This window comes from Laccaria bicolor, genomic scaffold (genome assembly GCF_000143565.1).
Source record: "Laccaria bicolor S238N-H82 LACBIscaffold_10 genomic scaffold, whole genome shotgun sequence".
Lineage (NCBI taxonomy): Eukaryota > Fungi > Basidiomycota > Agaricomycetes > Agaricales > Hydnangiaceae > Laccaria > Laccaria bicolor.
This window is the reverse complement of record NW_001889881.1, coordinates 1,267,577-1,281,668: the sequence shown is the minus strand read 5'-3', so window position 1 is coordinate 1,281,668 and position 14,092 is coordinate 1,267,577. Positions and strand designations below refer to the sequence as shown.

General features: G+C 47.4%; 4 protein-coding genes across 4 annotated transcripts; 3 read left to right on the top strand and 1 right to left on the bottom strand.

Moving 5' to 3' along the window:
* Nucleotides 1–174: 174 nt before the first annotated feature.
* Nucleotides 175–1,652, top strand: LACBIDRAFT_326677 (uncharacterized protein; the record flags this gene model as incomplete). Its single annotated transcript, XM_001880522.1, has 7 exons — nucleotides 175–210; nucleotides 282–302; nucleotides 372–884; nucleotides 928–1,158; nucleotides 1,211–1,257; nucleotides 1,448–1,467; nucleotides 1,597–1,652. 7 exons carry the CDS (start codon nucleotides 175–177, stop codon nucleotides 1,650–1,652), a joined length of 924 nt encoding a protein of 307 aa, XP_001880557.1.
* A 1,560-nt stretch (nucleotides 1,653–3,212) lies between these two features.
* Nucleotides 3,213–4,371, bottom strand: LACBIDRAFT_326676 (uncharacterized protein; the record flags this gene model as incomplete). Its single annotated transcript, XM_001880285.1, has 6 exons — nucleotides 3,213–3,422; nucleotides 3,715–3,748; nucleotides 3,819–3,888; nucleotides 3,937–4,033; nucleotides 4,266–4,306; nucleotides 4,362–4,371. The coding sequence occupies 6 exons, from the start codon at nucleotides 4,369–4,371 to the stop codon at nucleotides 3,213–3,215; spliced, it is 462 nt and encodes a 153-aa protein (XP_001880320.1).
* A 1,059-nt stretch (nucleotides 4,372–5,430) lies between these two features.
* LACBIDRAFT_326675 (uncharacterized protein) lies at nucleotides 5,431–7,059 on the top strand (the record flags this gene model as incomplete). The annotated part of the gene is made up of 5 exons (XM_001880521.1): nucleotides 5,431–5,750; nucleotides 5,804–5,933; nucleotides 5,981–6,064; nucleotides 6,121–6,276; nucleotides 6,337–7,059. 5 exons carry the CDS (start codon nucleotides 5,431–5,433, stop codon nucleotides 7,057–7,059), a joined length of 1,413 nt encoding a protein of 470 aa, XP_001880556.1.
* A 1,909-nt stretch (nucleotides 7,060–8,968) lies between these two features.
* LACBIDRAFT_296690 (uncharacterized protein) lies at nucleotides 8,969–12,567 on the top strand (the record flags this gene model as incomplete). Its single annotated transcript, XM_001880520.1, has 13 exons — nucleotides 8,969–9,077; nucleotides 9,180–9,262; nucleotides 9,312–9,437; nucleotides 9,486–9,884; nucleotides 9,940–10,293; nucleotides 10,344–10,504; nucleotides 10,552–10,620; nucleotides 10,671–10,830; nucleotides 10,888–11,005; nucleotides 11,059–11,291; nucleotides 11,342–11,502; nucleotides 11,553–12,431; nucleotides 12,495–12,567. 13 exons carry the CDS (start codon nucleotides 8,969–8,971, stop codon nucleotides 12,565–12,567), a joined length of 2,925 nt encoding a protein of 974 aa, XP_001880555.1.
* Between the last annotated feature and the right edge of the window lie 1,525 nt (nucleotides 12,568–14,092).

Below are 14,092 nucleotides of genomic sequence, written 5' to 3'. Positions count from 1 at the left end.
TCAGACCGATCCAGACCGGTTTTTTTTGCGTATAATTTATTATACCAATATAAACCATTTGTATCTCAACCATTATTACTCTGAAAAATAAACGGGTTATATAAAATAGTAAAGCATATAAATACCCGTCATTCTACCAATTTTCAAGAGATTTAATGAAGATTTGACATAGCTATGACTGAAACCGAATTACATCTCATAGAGACTCAGGTAAAATATGGATTTGGTTATATCTTTCTCAATTCTTAACCGTTTTTGATGAAACAAAAACCCAATAAAAGGCAATAAATGTGGTTACAAGGGTATGTAACGCACGTGACCATTTAACCGGTTGCAACCGATTAAAACCGGTCTTTGAACGGTTTTAAAAGATTTTCGAAATGAGGCAACTGGCAACTGGACCAACCCCAAATTGGGGCAACTGCTACCGAAAAAAAGACCGGACCATGGTCCGGTTCAGTTCGGTCCACCGGTTTTTTGCGGTCCTATGGACTGAACCTTTAAATGCTAGTCCTGCACCTACTGGAACTCACAGAGGTCCCACTCCATTCTCTCCTGACAGGCCAACTGATTCCAAAGACTTGGGAGCACATCCCCCTCCTCTTGCATCGTTGTCTCTCCCTCCTGTCAACAGTCCTGCACCTACTGGAACTCATGGAGGTCCTGTGCCATATTCTTTGCCACCCACTGGCAGCAGTGCGCCAATTGATCCTAAAAGTCAAGGAGCACATCCCCCTCTTCCTGCATCATCATCTCTTCCTCCCGTCAATGGTCCTGCACCTACTGGTGCTCAAGGAGGTCCTGCGCCATACTCTTCCCCATTCACCAACGGCCCAGCACCAAATGATACCAAGCAAAGTTCCCCTGCCCCAGGTGCCGGTGATGTGAAACCTGCATTAGCCAATGGTCCAGCTCCAATGGGTCCAGCATATGTCTGCTCCTCCTGCTGGTCGACCAAGCTCATCCCTTCCCCATGTTCATCCAGCCCTGTCTAATGCCCCAGCGTCTCCAGCGTCAACCAACAGCCCAGTTGCTCCTGCACCGAATGCAGGACCTGCTGCCCCTTCTGTTGCTTCTACAGCTCCACTAGCCAACAACACCCCTTCCAAGTCCCCAGCGGGATCGGCTGGCAAAGAGTCAGGTGTTCCAAAGGAGGAGGTATGAACACTTCAATAAATTCAATGTTCCTTAGTTGTTATTTTTTTTCCAGTGCACTTCTACGCTTCCTCCCAAGAATCCTGCTCCGGCTGTTACTCTGTCAGTTTTTTTACCTCTTACATACTTTCGTTGTGCTTTCTGACTTGGCTTTTTTTAAACAGATCTATGCACACATGTTGAACATGATCATTTCAAATGTTTATCTCTCTGGGTCTAAACCGTAATCACACTGTCGTTACAGTTTCGTCTTGAACATTTCATTTCTTTACCTTACACTGGCATATGTTAGTGAATATACCATGTTTGAATGTATATCATACTTTGTGCAGTGCAGAAGACCAGCACACAAATAATTCGTTGAGCAATGAAACACATACATATAAGTAGTCCCATACTACAGAACTATGTAATAATTCGCTGACATGTACCTGTCATTAGTGTTCGCAGGTCCAGTCTACAGGACTGAAAATATACATAGGACTGAACTGGACTGAACCACGGTCCGGTCTTTTCCAGTTGCCAGTTGCCCACATTTGTGATCAGTCCAGTTGCCAGTTGCCATGTTTTTGTAAATATATAAAAACCGAAAAAGACCGGTTTAGACCGGTTGCAACCGGTCTTTCGTCTCATCACATATTGTACCTTACTCGTGCACATTTTACTTAATTTTCGGTCCCTGAATCATCAAAAACGGTCAAGAATTGGTTGAGATATGGCCAAAAACATTTTTATATTCAATTTGAATGTATGTTCTCTCCATTTTCACCATATCTCAATCAAATCTTAACCGAATCGCTTCAAATCTTGGCCAGCGTACGGAGAATTAAATTATCTATCTACGCATGCTATATACGTGAGGTAACATTTAATATATCTGGCACAATAAATTTTTCAACAAAAGACCGGGCGCAACCGGTCTGGACCGGTTTTTTTTGCGTTGTGGACCGATTAGGACCGGTCCAAAGCGGTCCGGTTGCGGTCCCTCAATATTTGGATCGGTCTAGACCGGTTGCGGTTGCCAGTTGCGTCGTTTTGAGGTAAAAAACTGGACTTAACTGGACCTGCGAACACTAGTTGGCGTCGACCCATGCATGGCTGGTGTGGGGGATGTGGGCAGTCAACGTGTCTGAGTGTGTTGTTGGCAGTGCTTGACCCCATCCACACTTTGCCAGTCATATGTGTTGAGTGTTGGCATGTGTGTTGGGTGTTGGCAAAACTGGAGACGGCAGAGATGGCATGATGTGGTCGGAAATGATGATGGAGTGGTGAAGTTGTTGTGAGGTTGTTGTTGTGCGACAAGGGAGGCAATGGATTGTTGACGACAGTTTATGCCCTTTTTGAAGCTGCAGAGTATGAACATATTTCCCACATGTATCTCTCTCTGTTCGTCTGGACAATTCTGCTGAAAGGTATTTTATTGTTACAAAGGGGTATGAGAAAATATAAAGTCAATGCATTAAAAGCTACTAGTTACTATGCACTTCAAACAAATGTGGTACTTCAGTGAGATATGTAGGTATCATGATTTCAGTGGGTGAAGCTGGTGAGTAGATTTAGATGAGGGCTGGTGCCCAGAAATCAAACTCCTCATCACCAGCTGGGATCTGACAGGCTGCCCAACAGCTGTCAATTGTGTAGCTGACAGGGGAGCAGTTTGATGCCGATCAGGAATTTCGGCATTCTGCCATCACCCTGGGGCCCAAATGGCGGTGTAGTGCTCGTGCTCATGGTAGTAGCAGTCCAAATTTCCCAGACTCCACCTCGCTTTGTACAAACAACCGCATTTGGTGCAACTCCGCCACACGACGCGTCATAGTGACTTCATGGCACGCCATTTTATTATATATACTCCTACAAATATGGTACTTCTATATAATTTCTCTTTTCCCATCTTCAAATATGTCAGGGAACTACCGCTTTATATCTGCCAAACAAAAACGGCATCTCATTGTTACGAGGGTTGATAGGAAATGACATAGATGAGACGCTAGCGAATGCACAAAGTGGAGGTTGGTGGAGTGAGAACTGAATCCCAGTGAAAATCGGCTCTGTTCTCAGCCGCAAGTATCTGCGGATTCCCGGCAGATATCGGAGGTTGTCGGCAGAGCAGAAATGTGCTGGTAGATTGGGATTTTGTCCCTTTTGCGGATTTTTTTCCGCGAGGCCCTGCCTTTAAAGCCACCATTTTGATATAAATAGCCGAATTTTTTGCTTAAATCGGTTTCTTTCTGCCTCCACCTGCACTTTTCAGTCGTTGTCTGTGCCTGGTGAATATTTTGTATTGGTTCAGAAAATCTGCTATTTTCCGTAACTATCTGCAAGTCCCTGCCACCCCAGTACATCCCCAAATGGCACATAACCACCCAATAACCACCTATACCCCCATGCCGCTTTGCAATGCAACAGCCGATAACTCGAACACTTGATAATTCTCATCCACCACCATCCGTCCCTTCAACTGACAAGGCTCTTCCCTGAAGCGGCTGTGAATGGGGAGGGAACACAGAAGGAAGGATATCAGTTTGTGACCTAACCCGGACTGAAAATATTACGAACCTTGATGAATGCGATGCCGCCGAGCAGGATTGAGCTAAAATATAGTGCATACATGCATGAAAAAAGGTCAGAACTTTATCTAATTGTGCCAAAAAACAACGTACCGACATGTTACGCCATACGCGTTCTCCCATACATGTTCTCTCGCAGTCAGAGATTGCGTATGGCCGGCTTCTATACATAACGGTGAAAATTTAGTCATTCAAACAGAAAGGCACTTACGGCGAATCAAGTTCACAATGCCCGCCACATCGATGATTGTTCCGATACGTCCGCGAGGGGCTTGCTGAGGGATGCGCGGAGCAATGCGCCAGAAGTCCTGGTCCCTGGAAGACAGAATGGAGGGAAAAGTGGGGGAAGGAAATAAAGAGCGGAATGGGAATCATGTGAGGGTGTCTGATATATATATAATCACCCAGAGTCGACTTGTGAAAAAAAAAATTGAATGGAAAGAAGGAATATTGTTGTAAAGCAGGTTGGTGTTGGATCGAAAGAAGTACTCAACGCTGCGAAAAGAAGTCCGCGTTCGGTTGATGCTGGGAATCACATACAGGTGCGGATTCTCGCTGATTTTGTCCTCCGCCATCGATATCTGCGGAACGGTGCAGAGCCGGTTTTCACTGGGACTGAATGCTTGCGTCACTCACACCCACTCATTTCCTAAAGCGGTTGTTTGTACAAAGCGAGGCGGAGTCTGGGAAATTTGGAGAGGTGTCTACGCTTTTGCATCTTGCTGTAAGGCGACAACATCCATTGAATCTTGGCGAGAGATATGTGTGCTAATATGTTGAGAGTCGGACTTCAAACTCCTCCTCGACATTTTCGTAGGTTATAGAATCTATAGCAGCGTCATGTACACACTGCCGTGCATCCCACTCGTAAACCCTCCTTGAGAACTGAGAATGGACTTTCGAAACAGCCAAGATGGTTAGTCTCGACACCAGCCGTTATTGGGATCGCAATTACCCGCCTTACTCTGATCAAATCCAGACTCATCCATCAAAGTCCTTTCCGTCCCTCCTGAGTTGGAGTCGGAGTCCCCTAGTACTTAAAATAGTGAATTGAACCCGTTAGAGACTGGTTCAAGTCTACAGGCGTTATGAGATAAATTATTGAGTGATCTTCCAAGAATGGAAGGTCTTGGCCGTTGACTCCATTACCGTGCGGCGAGATCACAAACAAAGAGGAATCGGCCTACAGTCGCGGACAAACAAAGTCAACCAAAAATATCAAAGTTCACCAAATTCTTCGAAAATAGTCTTAATCAACGCGGATTGATGAGACGATTCCAACAATACCAATTTCATCAAATTTTATCGAGCCGTTCCCTCATAAACTTCCAAATAAGGTTTTTAGGCCCTCAAAATTTGGCAGGACCGTGAGAATTGGTCTAAAAATCACGAAAAATAGTGCAATCGACTGCTTTTGATGAGAGGCAAATGATCCTTCTGTCGAGCCGTTTTGGCTAAATAAATTCGAAAAGAATGACCTAAAATAGAAATTGATCGGTAATCAGGGCCCGCTCGGTGCCTTCCGGAGACCCTTACAGCGCTTTTCACATGTATGCGGAATCGCGTTTGTTAGAATTCTGTAGCTTTGGTTATGTTTGCTACCTCGGCATTTCCCTTGACAGAATTTTTGCGAGAAGCCTCAGCGCGTCTATATGAGTGCCAGCGCCCCACGACATTGAATGTCCCCACTCTTTCCTTCCAACCGATGGCCAGCGCTCCATCCTCTGAGCTCATTCCAACCCCCAATCCCTCAAACTTGACCTTCACAGTTGCCACGGTTGCCGTGGCCCTCACTGTCTTTCTTCCTGCCGCACAAGGGAAAACTCCAACCGGTAAACCTGCAAAGGCCAAGCTCAAGACCGACACGAAGAACAAACAATTCAGCTACGATTTTGATAACACCAAAGACAATTACATTTCATTTTTGAACCAGATTCTTGCTGCTCATGGACTTGCTACAAAATACGGGCCAGTAACGTCGTCTTCTCGGTTTCCAATCAAGATTCTCACCCCACCAGCCCGCGCGTAAGTCTTTCGCTTATAATCAGTTGATGGCACACTCACAGTCAAGTATCTAGCAAAGCTGATGCTGTTGATGTGGAACGGCACAGCGAATACAAAGATTTGATTGATAATGCGCGCGAGAAGAAGGTGAACAAGCTCACAGTCCTAGTCCACATCAACGCTATCAAGGATGCGTCGAAGAAGGTACGTCGAGTATCAATAAATTCATGTATTGGTCTAATCTGCAATAGCGTAAGGCGGGTGGGTCAGGTTCTGAGAGTGATAGCGGTTCAGATGGACAGGAGATTGATGAAGGCAGTGGTGAGGATGAAAAGGTAAGCCCTTAGTTCTGCTTTTGCCTGTAGCTGAGTCATGGTCTTGCGCACATTAGGGCTATACTGCGATGGACCGGGAACTAGGTCGCCTTCGTGGCCTCTTGGAGAAGAAATATCAAAACCCAAACGATTCGGGCTACACCTACATAACCAATGACGGAGAGCGCCTACCGCTCACACCAATCATGCTAGCCCAATGGTGCAGAGCGCTGGTAAGACTCATTTTTGGATCCTTTCGTCAACACTGACCACTGCCTCATTCATTCTATAAGTACGACAACACGGCGACCCTTTCTGACCCTCCCAACTGCCAGGCCTTCGATATGGCCAATCGTGGCCGGCTTCTACCTGGACGAAGCCCAACCAGCAACAGTTCTAGCTCCTCGACTAATTCTCCTTCCGACAGCCTTGGCCACGTCGCCTCTATCTTCTCGACCCTCACAACCCTTCTTGGTGCAAAGAATCTCCCATCCCCAATCCTCCGACCCCCTACCCCTAGCCCAGCCTCTCCAGCACAAAATACACCTACCAAGCTAACACGCTTTCTTCACCACGCCCAAGATAACTTAGGAATTCCCAACGCGCTCGAATGCGAGGGCCAGCTTTCTCATTGTCGGTATGGCCCCGATATTATCCCCTACGTGTCCGACACTGCTATCGCGAAGTGTGGTTTTACTGAGGGCGACGTCATTCGTCTCAAGCGTGGTGCAGAGGCTTGGTGGGCAAGCCCAGAGGCCAAACGTAAGCGTGCGCGGATAGCATCGCCCTCACGCGATATCACACACGCCATTCGTTTCGAGAAGCGGTTTGTTGAAGGAGGGTCTGCATCGTACTTTGGTTCAGGCATGGAAATGGGTTACAATGGCCGTAGTGATGAGTATGAGTGGTGGTACTATTGTGACAAGGTGAAGGAGCTTGTCAAGGTCCCCGCAGGGCAGGTCCCAGTCTTGGCAGCTGAATACTCAGATGCTCGTGAGGGAGAGGACGATTTCTGATACCGTTTATTCCTGCTTTTTGCCTTGTTGGACTCTCAATACATACTGTAGCAACCACTAAACCGTCATTACATATCACCATTAGTATTCTGCCTGTCATTACTCTCATTATGTATGCACTCGAATGATGTCCAACTGTAACCTAAACAACGTATCCCGAAGCTTGAAAGAAATTCCATGCCATCTTTGATGTAATACTCTCACATGCCCGATCAATCAAACCCAGTGACTCATCAAGCCAGTTGCGACGTAGAAACACTTTGATTGCAGAAAAAGCTTGCTCGATAGGGTTGAGGTCGGGTGAGTAGGGTGGAAGGAATACGAGTTTGCAGTCTAAAAGTCATCAAAGGCAATTATTCAGAGAATTAGCTTGACAATGACTTACGAGCTTCATCTTCAACCAAGTGCCGAAGCTCTTCAGAATGGTGAATGTTGCAATTATCAAGTAGAAGGACACTTCGGGGACCTGGCCATGGGTTGGTCAGTGGAATCTGAATGCATATCAATTTTTCATGCACATAATGAAGAATTGATTCACTTACCACATGTTCTCGCACAAAGTTTGTGAAGCGCGCACTGGTGACAGAGCCGGGGATAACGTCGTATGCAATGATACCTTGAATCGTGAGAACCGGTAAAATAGAAACCCTCTGGCCGCGAACAAAAATCCTTCGCTGGAAGCATCGTCGGCCTTTCAAAGACCAGCCCATCTTTCTAAGCGAAGTCTTGCTATTGCGAGCTGCCTCGTCGATACTCATGAGCTGTGCTGGATCAGTCACGAGTTCTGCAATGTGGTTCATGAACATGGAGCGCTCCAGTTCATTACGCTCAAGGGCACGAGCAGAGACAACTTTTCGAGAAAAATGAAGGCGACGCAGGGTCCTTAGCAGGGTGGGAACAGAAACACAGACACCGCGACGCCGGCGCAATTCCTCCTGAATCTCGTCAAGGTACAAACAGTGTTGTTGGTTTAGAAGACTCCAGATAAGCTTTATATCTGTAGGATTTAGAGTTCGATGTCGTCCTCGGCCAGCAAAACGTGCAGCAGGGTTGTAAGGTACGCCGTGATCCCTGTGATATGCAAGAGTTTGATAGACAAGAGACTTCCGTACGCCAAGAATTTCACAGATTTCTTTGACTTTGTAGTGTTGAGCATGGAACAAGATGGGAATCCGTTCTTTGAGGTCGCGAGATATGTGTCGAGGGGGCATCTAGGTAGGAAATGAAGAAACTAATGGCAAAGTGTCGTAGATATATAAAGATTATATAAATAGATTGTAAATAGACATATGATGTAATGAGTAAACACAACCAAAGCTGCAGAATTTTTGCAAACGCGATTCCGCATAGATGTGAAAAGCGCTGTAAGTCTAGTGTTTACCGGAATTACAGTGGCCAAGGGCGCCGCTGCTGACACACAAATCATTTTCAGAAATTCAACACCATCGTGAGCCACTTTGAGGTAAATTTGGTCACCTAGGACCCTGAATTGGGGCTACATATTTCGAAAATCTTGACCAAAAATTTGGCGGAACACATCCGCTCGTGGGAAAAACTTCAAAGGTGTGTTTTTCGACGTATTTCGACGAGCTGATCAAGATTCTGAAAAAATATTGCCGAAATATTGGCTGGGGGCCGAGATATCAAATTTGTTGTCTTTGCTTGTCCGCGACTGTATGGGAGGCGATGTGGCGCTTTGTCCGAAAATTATGCCAGAAAGCTAGTTAGACCAACAACGACCCAGCCGGAGCGCTACGCAGTAGATCACAAGTCGAGTCAGGTTGGTTGTAACCCTAACCGCCATGACTGCGTAAGCTAGAAGCCGATGATGAGGATTACATAAACTGTGTGGCACAGTGTAATTTCCGGCAGCTTGATAATTTCCCCTCCCCACCAACACCACACCAACATGTCGTCCGACGGCGAGGACTACAACGACGACAACCCATCCAGCATCACTCAGGGCCTTAAAAAACGTCGAATACAGCGTGCATGCGACATTTGCAGGAGGAGAAAAAGTAAGTCACATACAGACCTTCTGGTCTATGTCTCATCGCGGTTTAGTTCGCTGTAGGCATCGTGAAAGGCTTTCATTTTGGCCATAACTTACCCTTCATCAGGCGATGGAGTTCCAATTCCGGGAAATCGTTGTTCCAACTGTGTCGCGTTTCGGTTCGATTGCACGTATGTCGAGTCGTCGAAGGTGTGTACCGTTACGCCATTGTACGGCTGATATTGACCGTTGATAACAGAAACGGGCGCCTCCAAAAAGGTTCGCATGTCGCGTTGTAAACTCTCCTCCAAGGTCTCACAGGTTGCTTAGTTATGTGGAAAGCTTAGAGCAACGGTTGGAAAAGCTGCAAAGTCTGCTGCAAAAGGTACGCGGAACAGTTGACTTAAGCCACCCGCTTACTCAGATATAGTAGCTATGCAAAGACGACAACGTCTTGAAGGAACATAATATTCCGTTGGACCAAGATAACGGGTCACCCGACACCAATATCGAGGTGGAGCTTTGCCATTCTGTCCCCATGCCCAGACACCCTCGCGACATTGCTACGTCTGTAATCCGAAGGGTTGGTGAATCTGTTGATCCTGATGACGAACCATTGCTTCCAGAAGACGACTTCCCCCATCTTATTTTCGCCGACAACTTCAAGAGGCTCAAGATGGACAAGGACGAGTACTGGTTTATGGGGAAGTCAAGTGGTGTTACACTCATCCAGACAGCAGTGGAACTCAAGAATCAGTACAACGGGAGCACCTCCCCGAAGCCCCACATCACTCTTGGCGAAAAGCGCCCCGAATTCTGGACACCCCACCCTGTTCGTCTCTTTTTGTCTCATTCTCCCTGTCTCTCTATCTTACTTCTGGTTGTAGTGGGAACGTCCAGGAAATAGGGTTGACTCGCCGAGCTACACGTTCCCCGACCCGGATCTTCTTATCCAACTCGTTGATTTGTACTTTGCTCACGTCAATCTTTATCTCCCCCTCCTCCACCGACCGACTTTTGAGAAATCCATTGCAGATAACCTGCACTTAACAAACGACGGTTTCGCGGAGACTGTCCTTCTCGTCTGCGCAGTCGGTTCACGGTTTTCAAATGATACACGAGCCATGCTTGATGGGGTGGAGTCCTATCATTCTTGCGGATGGAAGTGGTTCGATCAGGTGCAGCTGTCCAGGAAGTTGTTTTTCGGACCGCCGACACTTTATGACCTGCAAGTATACTGTGTATGCTATTGTTTGATCTTTGGGAACAGGGTCTCACTTTCTTATTTTAGCTGGCAGTGCAGTACCTTCAGGGATCGTCCGCCCCTCAATCATGTTGGACTATGGTTGGAATCGGTATCCGATTGGCGCAGGAGGTCGGAGCGCATAGGCGTAGTAAAGTTCGAGACCGCCCCATCACCGCGGAAGATGAACTGTGGAAACGCGCTTTCTGGTACCCCTCTCCTCTATCATTCGCAAAGTGATTTAACGGCACTTCAGGGTCTTGGTCTGTCTAGATAGACCAGTCAGTGCCACTCTCGGTCGTCCTTGCGCGATACAAGATGAGGAGTATGTCTTCACTTGATGCTTGGGCTTCCCGGCTTCTAAACCCTCCCCAGCTTTGATCTTGATCTGCCCGTCGAGTGCGATGACGAATACTGGGACCATCCTGATCCTTCTCAGCGTTTCAAGCAACCCCTGAATAAGCCGTCTCTGATTTCCCAGTTCAACTTGTACATCAAGCTCAACCAGGTTCTGGCCTTCTCCTTACGCACGATTGTGAGTGCTTTGTACCGGCAGCCTGCTTGATCTTTCGAATGTTGATCCTTTGCGCAGTATTCGATAAACAAGTCCAAGATCCTCCTTGGATTCGTTGGCCCTCAATGGGAGAAACATATAGTTGCTGAGTTGGACTCGGCTCTCAACAAATGGGTGGACTCTGTACCCGATCATCGTGGGTAGTGCATTTCCTTCTTTTGTGGATGTTCCATAAATTGAATGTTCTAGTTCGCTGGGATCCTAACCGTGAAGATGATGACTTTTTCAACCAATCCGCTCTACTATACGTGGCGTACTACCATGTTCAGATCCTCGTTCACCGCCCCTTCATTCCATCCCCAAGCAAGCCTTCATCAACGTCGTTCCCATCCCTGGCGATCTGCACGAATGCAGCAAGATCTTGTAGTCACATTGTCGATTTTCAGAGGAAGCGAAATCAGATGCCGCCGCCGCCGCTTCTGGTGACTTTTCCTTGAATGGTGATAATGATAGAGGCTGACTGTCTGACTAGATAGTGGTGTTCACGTCTGCGATTGTGTTGCTGTTGAACATCTGGGGAGGGAAGCGCTCGGGTCTGTCAACAGATCCGAAGAGGGAGATGGCGGACGTTCATAAGTGCATGCAGGTGCTCAAGACGTGCGAGAAGCAGTGGCATTCGGCGGGCCGGCTATGGTACGTCTGGGCCGTTTCCCTTTCTTCTTCGATTGAAGATTCCTTTTTAGGGACATCCTGTATGAGCTGGCATCTGTTGGGGATCTTCCTCTGCCGCAACCTAGTCCGCCTGCGAACAAACGTGAACGAGACTCTGAGAGCCCCGTCCAATTCCCCATTCCACCTAGTGATACCTCCCCGCCGCCTAACGATGCTTTGCGGCGTATTGCGGGTTCACGGCGTGTGAGCAAGGACGTAATCATGTCTATGCCTCCCCCGCCCCTTCCACAACCAGTGCATCGTCAACATACTCCTCAACGGCCGCAAGACCACAGGTCACTATACTCACAATCCCCGGCGGAGCCCCTTTATCAGCCGCCGCTGTCGCCTCGACAATACTTCGCACTTCCCGTGTACAGCAACGAACTCGCGGGATTGCCGTTGCACGGGAAAGGCTCTTTTCTCCTGGGGGACCAGCCCCCTTCGAACCAAAACATGTGGTACCCTCCGATGGCACATTCAAGTACGAGCAGACGCACACCGGCAAGCGGCACCACTGCTCCGAACTCGTCATCGTCTATATATGGATACCGTGGTTCTGACGAGATAAACACGATGACGCAGGGGCACAGTGCGGGTGATGAGGAAGGTGATATGATGGGTATGACGGAATCGGCTGCGATTTTCGAAGAATTTGCGGCGTTAAGTTATGCTTCAGGAGGAGCTCATGCGGGTGAGGGGTTGTTCAATGGCGCTGCAGGGGGTGCCGTGCCGTTGGAAGGGATGTACGGGGGGCAGCTGCCGGGTAGCGGCCACTCTCAGCAAGAGTCGCAAATACGGTTCTCGGACATATTTCCTCAACACCAACAACAAGAACAATTATCAGTGCAATACCTGCCCGTCGATCCGGATATGATGGTGATGTGGTCTACTGCTCCAACTGGGTTTGAGTGAGTTTTTGACTCCTATCATCTGGGGAGGAAGCTAATGCGTCCTTTCCTTTTGCGCTGCAGGCTAGACGAGTGGGGCTCCTATCTAACGAATGTCAGCGAGCTCACACAAGGTCACCCCCTCTCACAAACATGAATAGACCTCCATGTATAGATTCTTGGGACTGATTTTGCGATTTTATATCTTTGGGCAATGATTAGTGAATTATATCTCTCCGACATGTCGTCCTCCCGGAACTGCGGAAGACAGCTGACAACGAGAGAAGTTCATTGCGTCGGGGTTTGAAGCTTGTTATACGCTTTGATCTACATGTGTTCACTGGTCACGCGCACGACTTGAACCTCACCGGTACCCACCACGTAATCTGAACAGGTTCTGCAGCTTGGAAATCATTGGCTCAGGAACCTCTAGCATGAATCATTTTCCGTCGTCTACGGTTGGCGATCAGGAGCAGGTCTATCTTTTCTTCTCTTCGAACTAAATTTAGCATGCTGGGGTCCTACTTTGTGAGGCCTTGCGTGATGTGACACAGATATACATTATTACCCTAGGAACTTGTGGTCGTGGTAAACTCTGAAAATAAATCGAGCTTGCCAGGATTACACTGAAGTAATAGTGTCTGGCCCATTTTACTCCAAAATAACCTGGCAATGTTATTGTATGCCTCAAAGGCAAGGGAAAGTGGTCACCATTTATAAGGTGAAAAAATGTATTTTGACATACCTGACAGGGACAATAATAGGAAGTTCATCACTGACCCGGAATCGAACACGCGGCTACAGGAATCAGGCGCACCTCACGTTACACACAGAAGGCAGCCCGTTAGACCGTTACACCACATGGAATTATTATATACCAGGGCACGGTTTGTAGTCATACCCTTGAAGCAGCTGACGGTAATAAACACTCGCGTGAACGCAATGTCCATGCAACCCCGCTACTGTCTAATATTTCAAACCACCATCTATTCTACGGAATTCCGAACACCGAAAATAATCAATGGCCACACGCAATAGAGACAATGCAGAAAGTCGCACATCGTAATGTCTGACCTCTTCCGTAGCGTGATAGAATTTTGAAGTACAATACATACTTGAGATATCGTAATGAATTCAAAGCTTGGTGTGGAAGCAATGTCAACAGTGCAGTATCTAATTCTTTTGGCTGATGCAGCCGTGATTGTTAGCGGAAGCACCACCACCATTCAACTGGTCTCCCCTGCCCTCCCCATTGTCCGATGTGAAGCGCAATGGATGCCTGCCACCCCCGTTCATCAAGTGGATAATTTGACTGGGTAGGCTGCTTATCAAACAAAACTTCTGTTGAATGTGGCTCACCAACCTTGGGCTGCGCGGCAGGAGTGTATAACCGATGAGATGGATGCATCCTGTCGCATCGTCAATTTCGACGATGATTTCATCTGTTTTGAATCATTTCCCGTTGTTGTGGCTGCGCAAAAATGTGGTCCTCACCATATTGTGCGCCGGGTGGGCAGCGAACTCGACTTGGGTGAGCCATTGAAGGGTTGATGGTATGCTTTGTGGGATCTGAGGTTTTTATTCAGTTCTTTGCTTACATCTTTTCTCTGCCAAACTTGCGACACCCTTCCATCTCGGCTCTTACAAGAAAAATCGATGCATTCTGTGGAACCTTACTTGTC